General features: G+C 36.4%; 1 protein-coding gene across 1 annotated transcript in view; it reads left to right on the top strand.

The window, feature by feature from the left end:
• Positions 1-23,690, top strand: part of LOC112503631 — a 36,476-nt gene extending 12,786 nt beyond the window's left edge. Inside the window, exons 7-36 of the mRNA XM_025107632.1 lie at positions 3,484-3,559; positions 5,250-5,330; positions 5,395-5,475; positions 5,706-5,782; positions 5,907-5,961; positions 6,079-6,127; positions 6,325-6,462; positions 9,664-9,745; positions 9,841-9,919; positions 10,965-11,011; positions 11,636-11,844; positions 12,103-12,190; positions 12,293-12,412; positions 13,204-13,322; positions 13,414-13,486; positions 13,592-13,711; positions 15,007-15,075; positions 15,187-15,357; positions 15,460-15,507; positions 15,696-15,837; positions 15,992-16,089; positions 17,465-17,609; positions 17,699-17,787; positions 17,888-17,998; positions 19,754-19,828; positions 21,326-21,391; positions 21,538-21,726; positions 22,169-22,279; positions 22,397-22,477; positions 23,294-23,690. Of these exons, the coding sequence (XP_024963400.1) occupies positions 3,484-3,559; positions 5,250-5,330; positions 5,395-5,475; positions 5,706-5,782; positions 5,907-5,961; positions 6,079-6,127; positions 6,325-6,462; positions 9,664-9,745; positions 9,841-9,919; positions 10,965-11,011; positions 11,636-11,844; positions 12,103-12,190; positions 12,293-12,412; positions 13,204-13,322; positions 13,414-13,486; positions 13,592-13,711; positions 15,007-15,075; positions 15,187-15,357; positions 15,460-15,507; positions 15,696-15,837; positions 15,992-16,089; positions 17,465-17,609; positions 17,699-17,787; positions 17,888-17,998; positions 19,754-19,828; positions 21,326-21,391; positions 21,538-21,726; positions 22,169-22,279; positions 22,397-22,477; positions 23,294-23,476 (3,072 nt within the window). The 3' untranslated portion in view covers positions 23,477-23,690. The remainder of the gene's footprint in view (positions 1-3,483; positions 3,560-5,249; positions 5,331-5,394; positions 5,476-5,705; positions 5,783-5,906; positions 5,962-6,078; positions 6,128-6,324; positions 6,463-9,663; positions 9,746-9,840; positions 9,920-10,964; positions 11,012-11,635; positions 11,845-12,102; positions 12,191-12,292; positions 12,413-13,203; positions 13,323-13,413; positions 13,487-13,591; positions 13,712-15,006; positions 15,076-15,186; positions 15,358-15,459; positions 15,508-15,695; positions 15,838-15,991; positions 16,090-17,464; positions 17,610-17,698; positions 17,788-17,887; positions 17,999-19,753; positions 19,829-21,325; positions 21,392-21,537; positions 21,727-22,168; positions 22,280-22,396; positions 22,478-23,293) is intronic.

Here is a 23,690-nt window from a genome sequence, read left to right as displayed (position 1 = left end):
CTTTGTGGGGAAAACATGTATTCTATGTATGAAATATGTGTTATATGCAATGTATGGATTTGGGGTTGTTACACCTTTCTTGTGATATCCCTTGGTTCCTGCTATATCTTATTAGATGAAATTTTTAGAAAGTAGTGAGGAAAACTGTTGTAATGTTGATCCATGATTTCTCCTTGATTGTTTTTATGATTATCTAAAGTGCTACTATAAACTATGGACAAGGGGTTATGTGTTAGGGCCTGACAGAATACCGAGGAAATCAATTGGCCTATCAGGGAAATGGATTGAATAAAGAGATCATTTTGAAAACACCGACAGGGTCAAGGAAGGCCTTAAAAGAGCATGTTCTACAAGTGTTGATAGTGTTGAAGATATCCCAAGAATAGAAGTTATGAAAAGATCAAATGCTACGATGGCCAAGTACTCAAGACACACCTTCATCCTAACAAACAAAGGCCAGCCACCGTCTCTAGCTACGAACTGCTGTTCTTGCTAACTTTCAACACTTGTGGAAGACTTGAGAGTTGTTAGGTAGATCATTGGTTCGGCAAAAATTACCCTTGTAGAATCAGAGGTTTTGCTGGGACAAATGTCAATCTACCTCCATGTTTCATAACCTCCATGTCAATGCAAGAGGAGTTTTTGGGACAAAGAAAGGAATGTGCAATAGTGATGATCACAACGGGTTAGACTGCCTACAAGTAACCAAGTATGCTACGGGCTTTAAAACAGAATTCCATGAGCCTCAACATAGCTAGCCAACCAGAGCAAAGATCCCCTTTATCCTTTTATCAAACTTCTATTTTACATGGACATTAGTTTTCAACACACTATATCTAGGTTATTAGAACTACAATCCAGTACTTAAAGTACGGTGACACCGTCTCGGTGATTCATATTCCGCCGAGTCTCCTTCCAAAGGGTTTTTTCAGGGATGGAGCTCACAGACTCTCATTTCTCTTACACTGTTGAACCAATTTTATTTAGCATGTGATGAACTTTTAAGATACACTCTGGTCTGAACACATAATTATACAACTAGAGGTTGTTTACTGCAGAAATTTTATAAATGAACCCATGAAAAACATGAACAAGAAAAGTATATTCTGAGGTTTGATTCAAACCAAAACATAACAAATAACCGCCTGAGTTTTCTTAGTTATTTAGACCAATACTTGAGCTATCTCCTCCACCCTTGGTTTCCTTCTTTCTTGGCCGTTGCTATCCACAAAGTGTGTGCTTTTTTTAGGTTGAGGTTTCTGGTGTGAGGGGTTTGTAAATAAAATGAAGGAGAAAGCAAGAGGGTTTCCTTATATAGCGACAACCCTACTTATGGTGCATTAAATGTTAAATCTTGAGGTGTGATGTTTTGAGCTGAATACTCTCCATAATCTGCCACATACCAACACACTAAGCTAGGATTTAAGGCTACTCTTTTTTATCTTTTAATCACCTTAATATTATATATATATATATATATATATGTGTGTATGTATGCATATATGATGCAACATAATCTTCTAGGCAGAAACTAAAGATGCTCAGGACTGACAAACCAATGGATGAGCGTCACGTCAATAACTTGGAGAATTGGATTAAAGTACAACTAAATTGTGAGTTTGAAAATTAAGCAGAGAATAAAAGACAAGAAAATTAATTTTTAGAAAATTTCATGTTAGTGTTTCAATATAAACCTCGTATGAACAAAATGAGTGTGCTAATGGAAGATAACAATTAACACCTTACTATTGTCTCATTTCTTCTCATATTTTCCACACACTACAAGAAATTAGTTTAACATTATAAAAGAAGTAGTGGAAATTAAAAACATTGGCCAATCCAGGAAGCAATGCTGCCGCATCATCGACCCTCCATTTCGTCTTCTGAACAGCAAAGTTGAAATATGAAACAAAATAAGAAGACGAAGACGGGAATGGAAATGTGATAAAATTAACAGCTACAGAAGTAAATTGCAATGCTGAAATATATATGCTTGGAAGTAAAGTAAAAACTACTGCCAAAACTGCTTTTTTAACTTCAAAAGAAAAACTTCAGAAGAGAACTAAGATTCTGCTCAAAACTATCAAAACAGGTTGTCCAAAAATGTGCTCAGCAGATGTTGGCTTTGTTCAGCGAGAAATGGTACAAGTTTTTAGTCACCATTTAGTGCTTCAAGTCTTTTGACTTAAGGAACTTTAATTACTTGTCCCTTTTCTCTCAATATTGCACTTCTTGTTAGCTTTAAATCTTTGCATCGAACTTTACAAAATTCTCCAAAAATATCACTAAAAAGTTGACTTCCCGTTTTGACCATTGCTGCTTCTGTATAATATAGTCCGGATAATGCTGTAGCATCAGGTATGTTCAACAATACATATATTTTGGGATTATTATCACCTCAAAACACCACTTTAAACTTACATCTCCAGAAAACAAGAAAGATTAAAATGACTCAAACATTCATAAAGAATGAAGAATACATGAAAAACAGACACGATATGATGCTTCCGCATCAATCAAGTTCAAGGTTATCAGATGGCAAGGGCCTTGAGAGCCTACAGACAGGAATGTGCGAGAGCTGAATTGTTTTTGGTCCTTGGAGCAAGGGTGATTAACCCACAGAACCTCATTTCAATCTGAATCGAGGTATAATCCGTAGTAGGTAGGTTTGATACAAGAGAACGCAAGGACATGCAAAGAAGGCTAGCCCCACCTAAAAATATGATGAGGAACTTTGCTGGCCAATGGTGCTCATTTGGATTAGGACTAGTAGGTGAGAGGAAAAGGCAGATAGATAATAAGGGTTTAGTTTCCTGAAATGAGGTGGGAGATAGGTTAGGCTAATGGATCCTTTTTGTAGGGAAATAAACCCTTAATCATCAAATCAAAAGATAATGGCCCTGCTAATGTGGTGAGATTGATGTCAAAACCATGGCCGGAGGGCCCGGCCTATAGTGAGTTTTTGCAGAAGGAAAGCTTCTTGGAGAAACAGTATACTTGAGGCCAAGCTCAGACATAGCATGACGACAAAATGCAAGTCTAGTTGATCTTAGTCAGTTTGTGAAGGCAAATGCATGTGACAGATCTATGTGAAGAGTGTTTGTACTAAAATGTACTGGCATTTAGATGTGTATGGCACATACACTTTGTTTATTTAGTCAGAAAAGATTAGAGATATCATCTTTGTAAGTGGCCATGTAAACTTGTACTTACAGGAACTCTATTTCATAATAATGAACACACTGGATGTCCGAAGTGAACAATTATTTGGGAACATGTTGAAACAATCTTCCAACGGAGAGCTTATGTCTATATTTTTACTTGTCTTGGGTTCCATCATTAACTTCTTTTATGTATTTAAATGAAGTTTTACATGCAAAAGTTGGCTTACAACAAGACATTCAATTGGTTGGTTTGTCAAAAAGATAAAGTGACATACACAAAGCTCAATACTGTTACTGATATGCTATTTCTGGATGATAGGTATATAAGCCAAGTCTCTCTAGGTTTGCAGATGCTGGTGGCCTGATTGGAAACTCCCCTGTTGAAGTATCGAAAGGTAAGAGAAGACATTTGGTGGTAAATTTAAGTTAGAGAAACAACACAGATATTTAAGGTTTTGTTTCATTTGCTTTTGGAACATTCTTCATAACTAAGACTATTCTTGCATCTTGAAGCAAGAATGACAATGACATTGTAACTACTTGATAAAAGAATCATGCATTCACAATGCCATAATTTCCTCTTGTTTATGCTATACTGAAGCTAGTAGAAAATAAAATAGTAGGATACAAATATTAGAACCTGATGGATTGACATGTGAACTCAAAAAGCACACAATTCATAGGAATTCAAACATCGTTTCCCAAAAGAAAAGAATGGAAACATCATATAGAGTTTACAACCGAATGATGTCAGAGTGTTGGACCTAAAGATTTTATGCACAACAAATGAAGATTTAGTGAGCCTCCAAATTTCACCTGATCCCTGAAATTTCATAAAAAAATCTCATCACAACCACCACCAACATGCCCGCATTGCGAATTAGTTGAAACCTAGTATATCATTTTGAATATATAATTCTTTTTAGCAGTCCATGCATATCACCTTGTGCTGGTTAGGATGAGTGATTTTTTTGTGTGTAAGCTTGTGCCAAGAAGTTTGCTAGATATAGGGTTGTGATTCCTCTCATGATACTCTGTTAAATTTAGAGCTAAGACAAGTTGGACTGTGTTGCTGAGATCTTTTATTTGAGAATATGTTCTCTTTTTAGTGCGAGAACCAATGAAAGCTATGAAAGTTTTTATTCCCAAAAGTTGAAATCATGCCTTTTTCTCATCAGTTACTTTCCTTCTGCTACTATAGTACTATGCTATAACTCCAGAGATAGTGCAAGTGTTACCTCGACTTGATTGAAATTCTTTGTCTGCGTTCTACCAAGTGCTAGATGCAGAGGCACATAAAAGATTGATGAGTATTATGAGCTATCACGTATAAGTTCCTTTATATTACTTGGGAAGAAGGCCTTACCTCAGTCCTTGCAGGCAAAAGATCCGCATGTGGACTTGGGTTAGGAAAGAAGGCTATGGGTAAATCTAGCAGCATGAGGAGATCAGAGTGAAAAATCTCTATGGTCTCTCTCTAGGTCCTGGGTTCATGCCTTGAGAGTTACTTCCCATTTCCCACTAAACAAACAAAATCAGTTTAAAAAACTGAGTGTGTTCATACAGTCTTAATAACACCTGTTTCACATAATGTAAGTACAAGGGGCCCACTCCTATTAGAAGATCTAGGCAGTCTGTCAGATTGAATATTGGTGGAACTTTTGCTACATGATGTTGTAAAATAATATGAAACAAATGCCTAGATGTTCATACTTTCTTCTATTTGTACAAGTCCAGAACTGGGAAAATACTATATGTTACTTACCAGTCTTTGATATCTTCTCATGGAAATTGTATAGACCCAAACAACCACACACTCAATTTTAGATTTAAGCTACTCTTCATATACTAAATGAAGGGTTTCTCAGTTTGTGCAAGTATGTCTTTGAAGTCACCAAATTTGTTTACTTAATTGTTACTTCTAGACACTTCACTGTCATAGAATTTTTGTTTTCTTGTAATTGGTGCAGTGAACTATTTGTAAGTATATGGGAAGAAACTTGCTCCTCCATGGCTTTAAATCGTCATGTTGAAATGTAAGAGCCTGAAGTTGTCAACTGTTGTTTTTTTTTTTTTTGCTTTCAGATGTAGAGGTTCTCATTCTCATGGTCACAAATGAAGTTCAAGCAGAAAGTGTTCTATATGGTGTTGACGGGGCCGTGCCAGGTACATCTAAATACACGGTACAATTTTGTGATCTGAACTGACCTTGTTTCTCCATTTTCTGTAGTTCTTCAACCTGGAGCATCCATTGTCCTTTCATCCACAGTTTCTCCTGCTTTTGTTAGTCGGCTTGAGCTGCGCTTAGAAAGTAGGTTCTTACATTTGGTGTTTGTTTATCTTTTTCACTAATCAAGGGTAGGTATAATCCTGTGGAAGATGATAGAATTCTCTATCTTGTAAAATCCTTGATAACATCTGCTATTTGCATGCTTGCATAGCTTTGATATGGCTTAGGTTCTTTTTCTTTTCTTTCAAAAATCACGTCATGGCTTAGCTTCTTTTTTGTATATATAATGATCTTTCTGCTACAAACTGTAGACGAGCATAAGGGTTTTAAATTGGTTGACGCTCCTGTATCTGGTGGTGTCAAAAGGGCTTCTGAAGGAACACTTACGGTATGTAAGTTGGTTCTTTTTCACGAATATATCTCACCTTTAAAAAATATATCATCATCATTAACTAGTTTGTACTTCTATGCCTTTTGGTTAAGAATTGCTAAGTTGTACATGCATTGTCCAGATTATGGCGTCAGGTGCAGATGAAGCTCTAGAGCATGCTGGTTCAGTTCTTTCAGGTAATGAGCATTTTTTTATGACACTGGATGAATTATGTTAAACCTTTATTTCTCAATCTTATTATAATAACTATTATGACTTATCAAAAAAAATTGTGTGCCTTTTCATTTTAATAGCATTAAGCGAGAAGCTATATGTGATTAAAGGGGGTTGTGGAGCTGGAAGGTACTTCTTGAATGACTTTTCACTTCCCCTGCATCAGATTATCTGTAGTTTTGTTATGACATCTTATACATATACATCCATGGTACAGAAGATGCAAATATGTACATATAGCATGCTTGTTCATTTCATGCCACATGTCGTTGTTGCAATCACCATATTACAAGGGAATGTTATCAACTTATTCTTCCATTCTGTAGTGGTGTAAAGATGGTCAATCAACTGCTAGCTGGAGTTCATATAGCATCAGCAGCTGAAGCAATGGCCTTTGGAGCTCGATTGGGTTTAGATACAAGAATCTTGTTTGATGTCATAAAAGATAGTGAAGGAACATCTTGGTATGGCCATTTATCTTGCTTTAGTTATTGTTATCTGTTAAACGGTTCATTCATCTTAAAACTTAAGCTAATAAATGGTGGGCCCTACCATTATTATCCATGTCTAGCTTCATCTCTCCCTCATGTGCTACCTGCCTAGCACATGGTATTACTTAGGCGAATCGCTATCCACCAACCAAACACAATGCGAATTACACTAATAACATAGACGGGGAAGTGGAACTAGGAAGACTTGAAGCTTTGAATTGGCCAAATATGAAATTTGATACAATGTTAATTCACAAACACTAATATCTAGCCTCGACACTATGCCTTCAGGTATTAATAATGGCAGGCTACATGTATTTTTCGGTCTTCCTACCTAAATGATCTCCCTTTCAATAAGGTCAACCAATTTATACAAGTAAACTTGAACCCATAGGTTTTTCATATTTGTAAATCCTGATCACTAAATTGTTTTCCGAGTCTTTCTTCATATGAGAAAATAGATATGAAGGTGCTATCATGATAAGTGTAGGGGCAATGCCAAATTGAGTCAGGAACCCAACTTTCTTTTTCACTTTGCTGACTGTGCTTCAGCGTTCAGCGTTTTCACTATTTGTTGGTGATCAACTTTTCTGGTCCACATAAGACATGTTTGATAGCACAAACTTTTCCATCAGTAAAAGGTCACTGGAATTAGTTATCCATCATCTTGATCAGCAAGAGAGTATATGTAGGTGACACGTGGGCTGTTGAGCCAAAACATAATAGGAAACTGATAAGGTATCCTATATATTTAATGCTCCTCCTCAAGTTGAGAATGTGTGTTTAACAATCCCATTTAACTAAAATAGGATCAATGTAAGACTTACAGAAGCGGTTTACTCAGATTTTAACCCGATCTTTTAACCAGCTCAATAAAAGGTGGCTCTTGATACTAACCACCTTCCCACAAACAAAATGACACGTCAGTCTGTTTGTACATCGTGAAATAAATGCTTCTTGAAGATGTGAAACGTCATAATCACAATAGGTTTTCATCCAAGCGTAAGAGGAGACACCCGCTCATGGTAGAGAAAATTGGTTTCGAAAACATGAGTAAATGGCTTACATAAATGATTTTGTTGGATGCTAGGTTGTTTACACCCTAAAACCTTTATTAAATCAAATGATGGTTTAAGCAAGAGAAGTTACGCTACAAAGTTCTTTTCACACCGAATTCATTTGTGTTTTCATATGACTATAAAGCCACACATCCATCCCTAGTTTACCCCGTTTGTCATGTTGAATTACGGTAAGTTCCTATTCACTTCCACTTTGAGCCTTGTGTTAATTCTTGCGTCGCTTGACCAGCTGAGTGGAAGTTATTTACAATTACTCTCTTTACAAATATTTGAATATGAATTGTTGTTGTCTAGCATCCTTCATGATAATATCGAGCTAAATATTGTTTGAGTATGATAAATATTTATCCTAATCAAAGATAAATAGGACCAACTGAGCCTATTCAAGCAGGCATAGAAACTATGCAAGCTTATCATAGCGGTTGTGATTATCGATTTCCAGTTTATGGTCAGTAGTATTGGATCCATAGTTACGACAATTGTCTGGTTGACTCACTACACTTTTTGAAGATTCATATCATAGTGTGAGCTTTTAAAGGGTACAAACAGTAAAAAAGATGTTTGAGCTTGATGTAGACAGTTAAAATATTTTGTGCTTATATCATTGTCAATCAAAATTGAAAATAACATGAGAATTGTGTAAGTTACATGTGGGAAACATAGAATAGAAATAGTCCTATATGTTTGACAATGTGAGGTGTGTGTGTATGTTTTCCCTTCAACATTCTAACTAGTATCAAATGTGATTGGATGAATGAGGAAGTCTCGGGATAGATAAAATTATATGTTTCAAATTCATCTATACTATCTTATAAATCATTTTGGTAATACTTTTAAATTTCAAGAGTATATCTATGAAGCATAAGTACAAATCACTAATGCATAGGTAGGGGTGTGGAATAGAGAATCATAAAGTTTGAGGGTTAGCTTGCCCATCATTAAAACTAAGATAAATTACATTCTTATTTTTCTAAATCTAAAATATTTATACTATAATAAGAATTTGAAATAAACAAATTATACCACAAAAAATAAAAGTTTTATAACATTTATTTTGACATGCATCCCTATCGATGTATTTCTTTTTGGATTTTTTTATCGGGTCTTCAAATTAGCAAGCCATGTTCAACCACCACTTGTAATTTCTACTTTGTTCAAAGATAAATTTCGGATTTTCTTCTCTTTGGTAAGGAAGGAGTTGCATTAATTTTCCATTCTCGGCTCACAATAAAATTTTACATCCCATTGCATTGTGCGGGTACACAACTAGTTGAGCCATAGACCAAATGCTTCCAAAGTAAAGCAAAGGTGTTGAATGTTAGTACAACTATCCTATTTAACTATAGAAGTGTGTACTATTTTCACGAAGTTATCATGCAAAGATGATTGAAAAGAAGACAACTATAGTACATTAAGACTGTGGGCCTTTATATGACACTATTTTTGTACCCGTGTGATTTTATTGTAAACCAATATTGAAAATTAATGTAACTCCTCGTTAAACAGGAAAATTCTAATTTATGTTTGAACAAAATAGAAATCATAACCGTGGTTGAACATTACTTGTTGATTTGATGATCCGGTCAAAAAAATATATCGATATGAGTGTCAAATTAAAGAATATAAAATTCTTGTTCTTTTGGTATAATTTGTTTAGTTCAAATTTTATTATAGTTTAAATGTTATAGAATTAAAAAATAAAGATATAATGTATATTAGTTTTGATGATAAAGTTTGTTTTTGGATAAACTAATGATGGATTATTATGTCATTTTAGAAGGCTTAATGATTATCTGTAGCTGAACGTGTTTATTGGTTAGTTTTATGGAGCTCAAAGAGCTTTAAGAACATGTATGCATGATGTAAATACATGTACCCTTGAATTTAATGGGATAAACATTAATTAGCGGTACTGATTGCTTAAAGTGTTACTTTTAGGACTTTGAGGAAAATGCTTTATAATATAGTATAGATGTACACGTGTGTAAAAAATGGATAAGCCTTTCGGCATAGATGATCCCACATCCACTCAATAGGATTAACTTCTCATTTTATGTGTACAGTTTGTGAAAGTTTTCGATTTCCATTGTTGCAGGATGTTTGAGAATCGTGCTCCGCACATGGTGGACAATGATTATACACCCTTATCTGCACTTGATATCTTCGTGAAGGATCTGGTTTGACTAATATCCATCTAAGCGATTCTTAGAGTGGCCATATGATAATATTTTTTTGTCACTACTTATAATGTATTTACCTCCACTTTTTACAGGGTATTGTGTCTCGGGAATGTGCATCACGTAGAGTTCCACTTCACATATCTACTGTTGCACTCCAGTTGTTCTTATCAGGTGATTGGATGAGCATCGGTCTTTTATGATCCTTTTGATGTCCACTAAATAACTGTTGTGTGCTAATTTTTTTCTTTTGTGAAGTATATAATATTTATATACGGCAAATGCAACAAATAAACTAACACACCCTCCTCACCTATGGTGAGGTTTGAACCCCTGACCTCCTAGGAGGCCAAAGGCTACGATACCGCTAGGCCAGAGGCCCTTTTATAAAACAAGACATGACCTTTAGATTTACCCCCATTAGTCTCACAAGTACCTTAATTGTATATTTGAATAAAATGATGCATGATGTTAGATTATGTATGCCCTAATAATTTCAAGAAGTGCCATAATTGTATATTTGAATAAATCCCTATGAAAAAGTACAGAAGTTTTTACTATTAATATTGCTGGAAATTGTTATTCCATTGCGAGAAAAAAGTGATACTAACAGTTATATTGAACATGCATTCACAGACCTTAAAGTCTTTTGGCTCATCATGCATGAGCCTCAGTAAAGTTAAATCGAGTTGCCGAGTTGTAGATTCCTTATGATACATTCAACACTGCTAGGGCCCAGGAGAATTGGGCTGCAGGAAGATCTCGGAATCACCATTTTATCTACTTGTATATATGTATAATAATTATTATCCCACAAGACAAAAGTATATCATCCGATTGTTGTAACACGAGCAAAAGAGTGATAGGTAGAAAAGTATATATAGTCAAACTGTTGCACTACATAGAAAGGTAAAAGTAAGCTCAGAATTTTGAAATACGTAGAAAAAAATGATAAAGGAAAAAAGTTAAAAGGAAGAAAGAGATGTTTTAATATTGTAGGTCCTTTCCAGGTCCCCAACTCCATGTCTGCCAACTTTAGGCTTGACTTTAGGTTTGGTGAAAGGAAAAATGTATCTGTGCCTATTTCCTTCGTTCGTTATCTCTATTTATTAGTCTATATAAATATTAGTTCTATAGTTTATGTGACATAATTGATTGGAGATGTTATACATTGTTAATAAAACTCAGATGTTTATATAATTCAGTCTTCCATTACTAGGTTCTGCTTCTGGGTGGGGACGCTTGGATGATTCAGCTGTTGTTAAGGTAAGCTACTTGAGGCATTTGCTTGGAAGCTAGGGGCAGATGCCCAGTTGCCAAGTATAGAACGCATGGGATCTGATCAACATATATAAGTCATATGGTTCATTTCCTTGCATGACCTTGGGATAATCATGCATCTCCACATCATCCCAGTACTTATATATACAACTGATTTTCATGATATACGAGCTTGGGTAGAACTCAATCTTAAAAGCTAGTTCAAAGGAGGAGGGTGCCCAAACCACATATATGCATATACCAAGTTTGATAACCTGGCGATGCGGGACAAATACTAGTTCAATACCCTCCCTCATTCATAGCTGCAGGCCAGGGTCCAAACAAACAAATGTAATTCCTGCATCGCCTGCAAAATCTCACTCTCATACCATGAGTCCATGATTAATGAGCTTGGGTAGAACTCACTCTAAAAGCTAGCTCAAAGGAGGAGGGTGCCCAAACCACATATATACTTATACCAATCTTGACTACTTCGCGATGTGGGACAAATACTACTTCAACAATATATGGCATGACAAAGACGATCAATTATGCTTGAAAGTTATTTCAATGCAAGCGCGTAACTGATCCTGTTTCGTTGAACATATATCTTTTCATTCTTTTGATCAGGTTTATGAGACACTAACAGGCGTCAAGGTTGAAGGAAAAATTCCTGTCATTAATAAAACAACTGCCTTGAAATCTCTTCCATCAGAATGGGCACTGGATCCACTGGATGACATACGCAGACAGGATAATAACTTGAAGACTTTGGTTGTTCTGGATGATGATCCAACTGGGACACAAACTGTCCATGATGTTGATGTATTGACAGAATGGTGAGTTTGATCTGTCATTTCATTCTAATGTAATAACCTACTCAGATTTATTGAGGCATCATTGTTCCAGGACAAAGAATTACTATGCCTTGAATCTAGATTGATACTGCATTCATTCCATTATAAATACATAATATTTGTTTGACATCCATAGCCATTGGTAATTTTGATGAAAATTATTTGATGGCAACGCAAAAACAAGTACAACTTAAACATTGTAATAAGCATCGCTGCTGATTATATCGTTCTTTTCTTAAGGAATGTGGAGTCACTTGTTGAACAGTTGAGAAGTAGACCTAAATGCTTTTTTATTTTGACAAACTCCCGTGCCTTGAGCTCTGATAAGGTAAAGCACACCAATCAAAGAATTGACATTTTTTTAGCTTTGAATATCCAATCAGTTTGCATTTTTTGATATTTTCTTTGTACTTCCTTGCTTGTGATGCAGGCTAGCGCACTCATAACAGATATTTGCCAAAACCTGTGTACGGCTGCAAAGTCAGTGGGAAACAATGACTACACAGTGGTTTTACGTGGTGATTCGACATTAAGAGGACATTTTCCCGACGTAAGGATGAACACTTTATGTTTACTTGTTTTTTTCTACAAAGATATGCAACTTAGAATGTATTGATTTTTTTATCTGTAGTTTTTCATGTTTACCTACCTCTTACAACAACAAGAACAGCATGCCTTTCCCCCTAAATTGGTTTGGTAGACTAGAATATTACTGTTCATCAATAGTTAAGTGGTGAGTAGTGCCACCCAACTTCTCTGAAATATCATTCAATATTTTCCATGTATGATCCTACATTCACCTGAAGATACACATTTTTACCACAGCTGTCCTGTCTACATGTATCTTTTGGTGGTCCGTCATTTAGCCATGTAATTGTAGCTGGTCTGATGCCTACCTATAGAACTTATCACTGAACTTCAAGGGGACTTCCCTATAACATAAGATCCGTGATCCTATGACCAACAACCTGGTTAATCTCTTCATCTTCGTGTAAAATTGTTCTTGAATGATGAAAAATTCACAAACCTACTTTAATAGACGTGCTTACTCTATCCTGACTTAACAACAGTGCTGGAATTGCATCTTTGTCTACCATTTTCTTCCCTTAGAGTCGTCATAGTGTTTCTCCACAGCTCTAACTTTGCCTTCCTTTTTCATAATTAGAATTCAATATATGGGATCAGGATTTAGGATAGAACAACATTGTTTTCAAAGACAAAGCGGATGGTTGTTTAGTCCCAAAGAAAACAAGAATGTCGTTAAGGAACAAACAGCAGTGCAACTATCATATGTTTATCACATTTGACCTCTCTCTTGATATCTCCATATGAATCTTATAGGAACCTGATGCAGCTGTTTCGGTACTAGGGGAGATGGATGCTTGGATTATTTGCCCCTTCTTTTTGCAAGGAGGTCGTTTCACCATCGATGATGTACATTATGTTGCTGATTCCGATCGGTACTACACCTTGAAATCTCTTTAGTTAATCATGCAACAGTATTTCGTCAAAGTGAGACAACTAATACTGTACAAGTCTTGCCCTGTATAGGCTTACTCCTGCAGGAGATACCGAGTTTGCTAAAGATGCTTCATTTGGATATAAATCTTCAAACCTGCGTGAGGTCTAGCTGCTTAACCTTTTCTACTATCCACATGAACAGTCAAACAATTGTGTAATTCTACTACAAGGACAATATTTAACATTTCTAACTGTCTTGGGATACCAGTGGGTTGAGGAGAAAACTGGAGGACGTATACCGGCTAGCAGTGTTTCATCAGTCTCCATTCAATTGTTACGCAATGGTGGACCTAGTGCAGTCTGTGAGCATCTTTGCAGTTTGCAGAAGGTATAGTGCACAAACTTTTATACAATCTACATCTGCCAATTAATTGTTGTAGATAAACAATTGACAACATAATGAATCTTTCAAAATGGTGTTACAACATACTCCCTCCGCCCCAAAACAAATGTCCACTATGAAAGAGTCCCACAGTTAGAGGATTATGTAATTATTACATTTTTTAATCAACAAATTGACAATTTTACCCTTTATTATGGAGAGAAATTTTCTCCATCTCATAACCAAGGGTAGAATGGGAAAGTAGACATTTACTTTTGAAAGTGGACACTGATTTTGGGACAAACTAAAATAGTAATCTAGTCACTTTTTTTGGGACGGCGGGAGTATTACATTTATGAGCCAAATAAACTAATAGCATCAATGTAAAACTTGAATTAGGATAGTTCTAGGGTCAGAAGTTCAACTAAAAGTTGGGAGTCTAATCACGAGACAAGTAATATTTTCTTCTAATTATGTTTTTCTAGGTCTTTAGTACACATAAAGAGTTGACTCGTATATGTGATGATCTGTACTTTGAATACTTGTAAGAAGATTATATGGGATCCTCTATTAATTTCGACATGCTACGTATGGTTTGGTATGTGTACACGTAATGTTCCTCACAGTTTTCTGGTGTGGGGCCAGAGATGATCAATGGGAAGGGTTGATGGGACTGGTGAATGATCATTAGAGCCTGACAAAAATGTGTAGAGTCTTGAACTTATGGAGGGAGAGCCTTTACCACCAAACTATTAACCTCTCTCTCTTCCCATATAGGTCAAACACAATGATTGATTTCTTCCTCCCTGTTTACTAAATTTTTGTTGAATATCGAGCATTCCTTACAGTGTGAACGTTGAGTGTTCATGATGCACTCCCGTGGTTGCTAGTTTATTGGGTTATGATATCAATCATGCATGCTCAGACAGTTAACAACATAAGGACTGAGTTGGGTCTCTTCAGTGACTTGGTTAATCTAAAAACTTTACAGTAATGAACAGGAACATTCTACATCATATATTTATGTAAATATGCAGTCAAGCCTCTAGTTTAAAGATGACTAGAGGTGTTTTGGATGACCTTCAATCAGTGTTATTTACCTGATTAACACAAACTTATTCAGTACGTTTCATACAATATCTTTTTTCGGGAAGTATGTGATACTTATATACAGCAAATACTCACTCACACTCGTCACCTTTGGTGAGGTTTGAACCCATGACCTCCTGGGAGGCTGGGCTCTTCCAGTATTTTAGTAATCATCGAAGTACTGAATGTGATCTTTTTGCTGGTTAAAACAGGGTTCAACATGTATAGTTAACGCAGCTAGTGATAGAGATATGGCTGTTTTTGCAGCTGGTATGATTCAGGTGCATGAAAGTTCATTATGTTCTCCGTTGTGTGATTTCTCGTAGCTTTCTAAAAAAAAATCTGTGGGAAATGCTGAAAAAGTCATCTATTGGTTTGTGTTTCACTGACAGGCAGAATTGAAGGGAAAACGATATTTGTGTCGTACTGCTGCTAGTTTTGTTTCTGCTCGGATTGGAATTACAGCAAAAGCTCCAATCTTGCCTAGTGATCTTGGAATCGGCAAAGGAAGGAGTGGTGGACTTATTGTTGTGGGTTCATATGTCCCAAAAACCACCAAGCAGGTTAAATCTTCAGGGAATTAATGTTCCTTCTCCATGTAAACTTTTAGTTTTCTTCTGACATCTAGTGACATTATCTATTACTATTATCTCTGAGGTTCACAGGTTGAAGAGCTGAAGTTACAATGTGATCATATTCTTAGAAGCATTGAGGTGATTGAGAGGCTACGTTTTTACTTCATATGTAATTACTTCATATGTAATGGACATACTGTAATTTTTATGATAAAAAAATACAGATGTTGCAAATTAGGTTGCAACCTTTTAGTACGGAATAGATACCATGCATGTTTGTGTTATCTTAACACATGTTATGTTTGGTCTTTCATGTTCTTCTATAGGTTTCTGTTGAAAAACTTGCGATGAAGTCACCACAAGAGAGAGAGGAGGAAATCAGTCGTGCAGCTGAGATGGCAGATGTTTACCTCAAGACCTGTAAAGACACTCTAGTGATGTCCAGTCGGGAACTTATTACAGGAAAGAGTGAGTATCTTACGTTTTGTCATCTAGCTCAGACCCAATCAAATTTCAGAGATGTGGATTGATTATTCCTGTTTCCCTATGCCCTTGCCTTTGAAATGTGTTTAGAACCATCACAAATAAGGACAAGTGCTGACTATTCTTCATGAAAATTCAGCTCCTTCTGAGAGTCTGGATATCAACTTCAAGGTGAGCTCTGGGCTGGTGGAAGTAGTTAGAAGGATAAAGACAAGTCCACGCTACATTCTTGCAAAGGTGAAGTTAAACAGTTTAGTTATCTCCATTCTAAAAGTGAATTTTGCTCTAAACTGGTAGCTATAATATTCAGTAGATATTAACTGATATTATCCCATAAACTTGTGGAGATAATGCATCTCTATCATAGGGATACTTGCAAAGATCCTGAATATCGAGTAACTTAAAATATAAATTATCTGAATAGATTCAATTCAACTTGAAGGATTATAAATAGTTTTTGCATAGACAGTGTTATACCATTGGTGAGGATACAGGAAAATGCTCTTTGGATATTTGGAACATGAATTACTCATGCTAATGGACAGTCATAGTTTTTTCAATACTGTCTAGCGAAGTCAGACAACCAAAGATATCTTGTGCGGCTTATGGTTACGCTACCTCTATTAACATGTAGGTGCGGAAGTGGTCATGAGGATCTTGCATATTTCTCAGACTGAATCAGTGAATATGCATCTAACTCTGTTACTCTGCTATGTGTGACCCACTGCATCTAACAAATGAGATCAAATCTATACATGAATCAGTTGTCAAACCTCGTCAGCTTATTTCGTAATTGAACTCCTAGTCCTCTATGCCTGCCAACTTTCAGCAATTTCACAATTGGCCTCCAGTTACTAACTGAACACATTCTGAGTTTCCATTAGTTAATCTTTAGGATGAGGCAGCTTTAATTAAATAGCTAGAAGAATCTGCACTAGATAGTATAGGTATGCAGCATGGGTAATACAGGTTTTGACAATCTGATCAGTAAGCTAGTTCCTGTAGCTTCCCCAAAATGTGCCACAAAACATTATTTCTTATTGCAAAGCCCTGGACAAGTGAGTGGAGCTCACATGTATATCATCTATAAATGGGGTAAATTCCCAAAATTGCACATCAACGGAAAAAAAATTAGGTAGAGTTTATGAGATTGCATGACCAGAAAGAATGCATTATCTTTTTGTGTATGCCATTATCATCTTCATCAAAGTCATCATCATTGTGACATTGTCATGTTAGTCATCATTGTCATCTTATTACAGGAACGCTGAAACATGCATGTCCAGCAGTGATGTTGCATCTGTACTCGGGTAGTACATTGGTTTTAATAGTCATTACTTTGAAGTGGAAATGTGAATCATTATTCTGTCCAGAGCATTGTTACCACCATATTACGATGCGTAATGTCACTTCAGTTACCTGCTATATACACAATGTCACCTCTCTGATTGAGATTTACATAGTAGTTGGTTTTCTACTGTAAAAACGGTTAATCATAATATGAGTGGACCTGTCTTTGGACTTTTAGAACATAATTATGCACCAGAACAAGTGATAGAGGCTGAAACTCTAATACATTGTGCCTTTTATTAACCAGTCTCTCTTTTCATAGGGTGGAATCACCTCATCAGATATTGCTACGAAGGCTTTAGAAGCAAAACGTGCCAAAATAGTTGGACAAGCACTGGCTGGTGTTCCTTTGTGGCAGTTGGGCCCAGAAAGTAGGCATCCAGGAGTTCCCTACATTGTTTTTCCAGGTATGCTTAATTCAAAAGATCCTGATTTGCATTAAGTTTGTTGCAATATTATCTTCGATGCCACACTTCTCAAACATACGGTACTTTAGGAAATGTTGGTGACAGTAACGCCCTGGCCGAAGTGGTAAAATGTTGGGCGCGCCCAGTCAGACTTTCTTCAACTAAGGAGCTGCTTGCTGTAAGGCCATTTACACAAGAACCATAATGTTTTTTGTTTTCTTTTCTTTACCGAGTTGTTGTCCTGATTTGGGTATGTGTTTGTATATTATAATATATAGGAAGCAGAAAGGGGAGGATATGCTGTTGGAGCATTCAATGTGTATAACCTTGAAGGGGTTGAAGCAGTTATTGCTGCAGCAGAAGAGAAAAAGAGTCCTGCTATTTTGCAGGTTTTGGATAGTCTGTCTAGAAGCTTTACATTAACTTCAATTTGTCTAAATTTCAGGGACATTGATTTCTCTAAAGCTGGGCAATACTTCTGATCTGCCTTTACCATTTTCATCATCATATTCATCAATGCCATATGTTGTATATATGACTTTCTTGCACTTTTCTAGTACAAAAGACGTACCTAGTGTCATGGATCAGACTCTTTGAGTTGGGAGACACCAGATAGGTGTCGTTCAGACGAGGGTATGTGCTTAATGGTTCACCGACAAAACATTCTCCAGGAAAAAGTCAAGAACATCATACAAGACACCACAATACTCTAGGGTAGTCTAGTGTTCTTTATAATGAACTATCTCTCTCTTGTATGATTTAGAAGCTTTATGTTGCATGCTAGGACATATTTAGGAGAACTTAGAAAGTTTTTGACGTAGAGACTTGCTTGGAGGAGTGGAGAATCCCATAAAAGGTGGAGGATCCCCTCATATGTCAGAAACCAAACCAAACTAACCCAGCATATCCCACTCGGAAGTAGGGTCTGGGGAGGCTGTGATGTATGCAGTCCTGTCCTCTACTTCAAAGAGTAGAGCGGGTGTTTCCGATAAGACCCACAGCTAGGAAAAAGGTCTGGCTGAAATTTTTTTGACTTGAGAAAATCAAAAAGCTTGCCAAAAAGATTTGGGAAAAGTTTGAAGTGATTGAAACGATGATCTTTGAACAGAAGTAATACTAAATAAAAGTATGCAACATATAGAAATAAGTGAGTATAGTGCAACATAGAAAAGGTACAAGACACTACATAGCTCCTTATCGAACATAGGACACTGGTAACATATCTGACCACTCTCTAACCCTCCCATCCATGCTATCTACAAGCCCCTACACCCTAGCCTGCTATCCTAGTCATGCTACAAGATCTCTTATCAGAGGCCATGTCCTCGGAAATGTATAGGGTCGCCATGTCCATCCTCAGATCCCTCATATGTCAGCACAAACTAATAAAATACAAAGATGTGCTTTCGTTCTTTGTAAGTTATAAGTGTTCTACGTAGCAATATCTAGTGTTCCACTTAGTCTGACGTAGCTCCTGGGCATCCGTTGAGTATTAGATGTGCTAAGAAAAAGATGGGGTTTGATACAACTAGAATTACTATTAAACTTGAGGAAAGAGAAGTACGCAACACAGAAGAAACATAAGGAAAAGAAAGAAACATAAACTAGAACTATATGCAAGACGTAGAAACAAGGAAGATAGGTTACTGGATTTTCGGATTCTTTGGGTCCTTTTTCTTCTCTTTTTGGGACGTATACCATTGGTTTACCGTTTCATGACTTCAAAATAATATGCAAGAACCTCACCAAAAGTGAGGAGGGTGTGTGAGTTTTTTGTTGCATTTTCTATATATAAAAATATTGCAAACTTCAATAAAAATATTTAAGAACTTCATTTCTCAATGCAGCACCCCTAGTTATGCTTGTAACAACTACATTTATGATACTGCAACAAAATGTTGTGTGCATCAAATTAGAGCAGAGTGAACAACTCAAAAGCTGTTAAACTATAAGGATCTGAATTGCCATTTGTTCATAGCAAAATTGAATGAAAGTTCGTTTGGAAATAATATAAACTGTAAACATCATTGCATATTTTTCTATCCTCTTTGTAATAAGTATTTATAACTAAAACTGCAGTGATCATTTTAGCCTTGTAATTCATAAAATACCTTGCAGATAACTATAACCTTGTTTTCCAACAGATCCATCCTAGTGCTTTAAAACAAGGAGGGACACCATTGGTGGCATGCTGCATCTCTGCTGCTGAAGAAGCAACTGTAAGTTTTCTGAACGAAAGTTTTGGAGGGAAATTATTTAATGGAAAAAGAAAAAGATATGACTTTCAACTGTTTAAGAACTAGTGCTTGACAGAGCTTTAGCCTTGTTTAAATTAGCAATTACATAACTGACTTTGTTCCCAGACCCGCATAATGTTAATACATGCTGTCATGGTCTTCAGAAAGGATGGATCACAAATTTTTGCTGGTTGGTAATCCGCCGATCCTCTTTTCTAGTAAGGAGCCCTTGTAGAAAAGTGGAAGGGATGGTTGGAAATTGAAATTTGGTGGCTTGTGTGTCGTGCACTGTAAGCCTGAATTATGAAACCATCTGAAACTGAAAGGACACACAGGGAGCAGACTCAGAGTGATGGCTGGAATGAAGATTATTCAAACAAAACTGAAGTACATGTGATTCGTTTAAATAGTCTTGCTTGGTGTTAGGCATTAGATACATTCTCAGTGGATTCTGAATATCTTGAGATACATGATGTTGCTTTTATTCCTGTCCAAGCCTGTCCTGGTATTTTAGTATTGCTGTGTTACTTTGTGAGTTCTGGCAATTTGACTCAAAAAAGAAGCATCACTTTGATGAAAAATTATTGTTCATCTATTTGCCACTTTGCGTAGGTCGATAAAAATTTGGAACATCCTACAGTTATTTGCCTATTATGTTTTTCTACCTTTTTCTGTTTTTACTTCTTACCTTTATCGAACTGCTATAATGTGTTTATCAGTGCTTATTCCTTTTTGTAGTTCAAGACCTCATCTTTTAACACCTTGCGTGTGATTTTGGTTTATTCTTTTATTATTTTTCCGGTTCTCTTTTTTTCCTGATGATTCATCTTATTCTCATTTATCATTGCATCAAACCATCATAATGACAAGTCCAATTCCTAACATCTTTACCAAAATGCATACAGCTACTTATATCTCAAGCTTATTCTTTACATTTTACATAAATCCCATGCAAAGGTGTTCTGAGCATTTTAACAGTATAGATGGCAATTCCTTTTATTTCCAAGGGACTGTTTTGTTGTTTTTGTCTGTATGGATTAAGCTAAATTGCTGTTTGTTTGTTGGACTGAATAAACTGTCTGAATGAGGGATGATCATTTTACCCTTTAATTTTTTTTATGATAACTCATGTCTTTGTTACTGTTAATTACCACCATCTCACAGGAAGTCCTTACACCTTTAACATCCTCAAATGGATTTGTAGATGAATACTGAAGGTAAATAAGGTATAAAGGAACATATGATGCGTTCATATCACTGAGTTGAAGAATTATAATGGTAGCCAAATAAGCTTTTAACAAACGAAGTATATGCAAAACACATTGGTCCAGTCAACTGTACCAACATATACGATCTCCAATGTTGTAAAACAAATAAAAAAAAACATCGAATAAGCCGATTAAACAAAAAACAATCAGCCCCTAAGAGATAAAGGAGGCTACATGGTTATTAATAAATCTTATCATATATATTCTGCAGGTGCCTATTACTGTGCATTTTGATCATGGTAGTTCCAAGCAAGAACTAATGGAAGTTCTTGAGTTGGTAAGTTCAGCTGTTTAAATTTACTTCCCGGTAGTGGCAAATTCTTTCTCCAGTTCTGTATACTACAGTTATTACATTTGTCAGCATTAAGAATCATCTTCTCAAGGGCTTTATGTTTATTATTGAATTTCTGAATCCATACGCAGGGAGTTGACTCGGTCATGGTAGACGGTTCACACCTACCCTTCAGGGAGAATATCTCATACACAAAATATGTTTCGTCTTTGGCACATGCAAAGGGTATGACGGTGGAAGCTGAGTTAGGCAGATTATCTGGAACAGAAGATGATTTGACTGTAGAAGACTATGAGGCAAAGTTGACTGATGTAGATCAGGTACTTCTGTCCTTAAATTTGCTTTATGGGGGAATGATCTCAGATAGGAGTTCTTGGAGGCTGCGGGTTAGAGGGTACTGTGGGTTTGGGAGGGAGGGGGGTAGGGTATCTTTTTATAGTAATAGGAAGCTTCTTTGGTGTCTGTGTACTTTGTAGCTAGGTGAACTCTTTGCTTTCATCTATGATTGTGTCCCCCAATTTTTTTTGGCAAATCTATAGCTTATAGATGTGTTTGGAAGTTTTTATTGTATTTACTTTAACCGTTTTTCAAGCTGGAGATCTTCTTGGAAACAAGCTCACTGTCTTTTGAGACAGAGGTAAGGTCCACATTCAACATACTCATCCTGGACCCTACCTCTGGGTGGGATATACTGAGTTAGTTAGGTTTACTATAATATGAACTCGTGGTATGATCTTTATTCTTGCTCCATATGAATTGCAGGCTCAAGAATTCATTGATGAGACTGGTATTGATGCCCTGGCAGTGTGTATCGGTAATGTTCATGGGAAGTACCCTGCAAGTGGGCCAGAGCTTCGGCTTGAGTTGCTTAAGGTAGAGTTTCAATTATATTTACATTGAATCTGTGTTGAGAAATCGTATCTGTTTTTTCTCAAGTATAATCAACTACATTTAATTTGCTTATCAAATAACTTTTATATTTGCAACCAGAACCTCTATAACTTGGCTTCAAAGAGTGGAGTCTTTCTCGTTCTTCATGGAGCCTCCGGATTGCCTAAAGAACTTGTCCAGGTACTTATCATTATTAGAGTACTCCCTCCAACGATAAAATGGTACAGCAGTTCTCATTTCCAGATTTACCATATTATCTTTCGGTCTAATTTTCCAGCTAAACATGCCTGTTTGACCATTGTCATAATTACAAAATATTAGCGACATTCATTTTCTGCAAAAGGGTTTGTAACCAGCAACCCATGAGTCTGTCCCTCCCCAAGAGCATAGTCTAAATGTAAATGGTAAATTAGGTACACAGCAGCCCGCTAGGTGGCAGGCTTAGGAGCCCAATCCCCAAAGGAGTTGTAACTTCCAAACTGCGGCTGGCAAACTCGAACCCAGGGGGCGGATCCACCTAGTAGAGGGTTGTGTTAACCGACCCCAGTCAACCCTTTAATCATATTTTTACTTTCCGAAATTATTTTATCCCACAGCTCCCGACCCCACTAGAAACTTTAAAATTTGATAAATTTTTGAACTTCCAATGCTTTTTCTTTACTTGCCAAATGTTACGAATGAATATTTTGATAAATCACTTTAAAAAGATGAAAACTTGTAGACAACATTTGTAGATTGTAAGTTGTTTTCTTATTTCTATACCTTTTGAATTAAACTTGTATTATATCTTTATATTATGTTAATCAAAGTCCAACCCCAGTGCCCAAAATTCCTGTATCCACCGGTGCTCAAACCCTCATCTACCCTCGTCTGCAATTACGCCATAAGGGGGATTTAAATAGTTAACTACTAGTTAGACATTTCCATTAAATTATGTGTCAAATCAAACGTGCTTAAACCTATATCATAATACGGTACTTTTCTTCATGATTACAGAAATGCATAGAGCTTGGAGTTAGGAAGTTCAACGTAAACACGGAAGTACGGAAGGCGTACATGGACAGCCTGAAAACCCCTCAGACAGACCTTGTCGGTGTCATAGCGGCTGCTAAGATAGCCATGAAAGCTGTGGTTGCAGAGAAGTTGGATTTATTTGGTTCAACAGGAAAAGCAAGCTAACCATCTTCATGCATTTACAACTATTTGTTCTCCTTGTACACTGTAATAGGATATATTGGGTACGTTTGGTACGTCATAACTTCTTTGTTCCGATTCAGTAATCTTATGGTAGATTGGTTGTATTTGGGACTTTTGTACCATTGATTTGATGTACAACATTATTTGTTTTCCATATTTTCTTCTCTTTTAAATTACCATTGAAGGTTTGTACTAA

The sequence above is a fragment of the Cynara cardunculus genome, unplaced genomic scaffold (genome assembly GCF_001531365.2).
Source record: "Cynara cardunculus var. scolymus isolate 2C unplaced genomic scaffold, CcrdV1 Un_Scaffold_3439, whole genome shotgun sequence".
In the NCBI taxonomy this organism is placed as follows: domain Eukaryota; kingdom Viridiplantae; phylum Streptophyta; class Magnoliopsida; order Asterales; family Asteraceae; genus Cynara; species Cynara cardunculus.
This window is presented reverse-complemented; position numbering and strand designations above follow the sequence as displayed.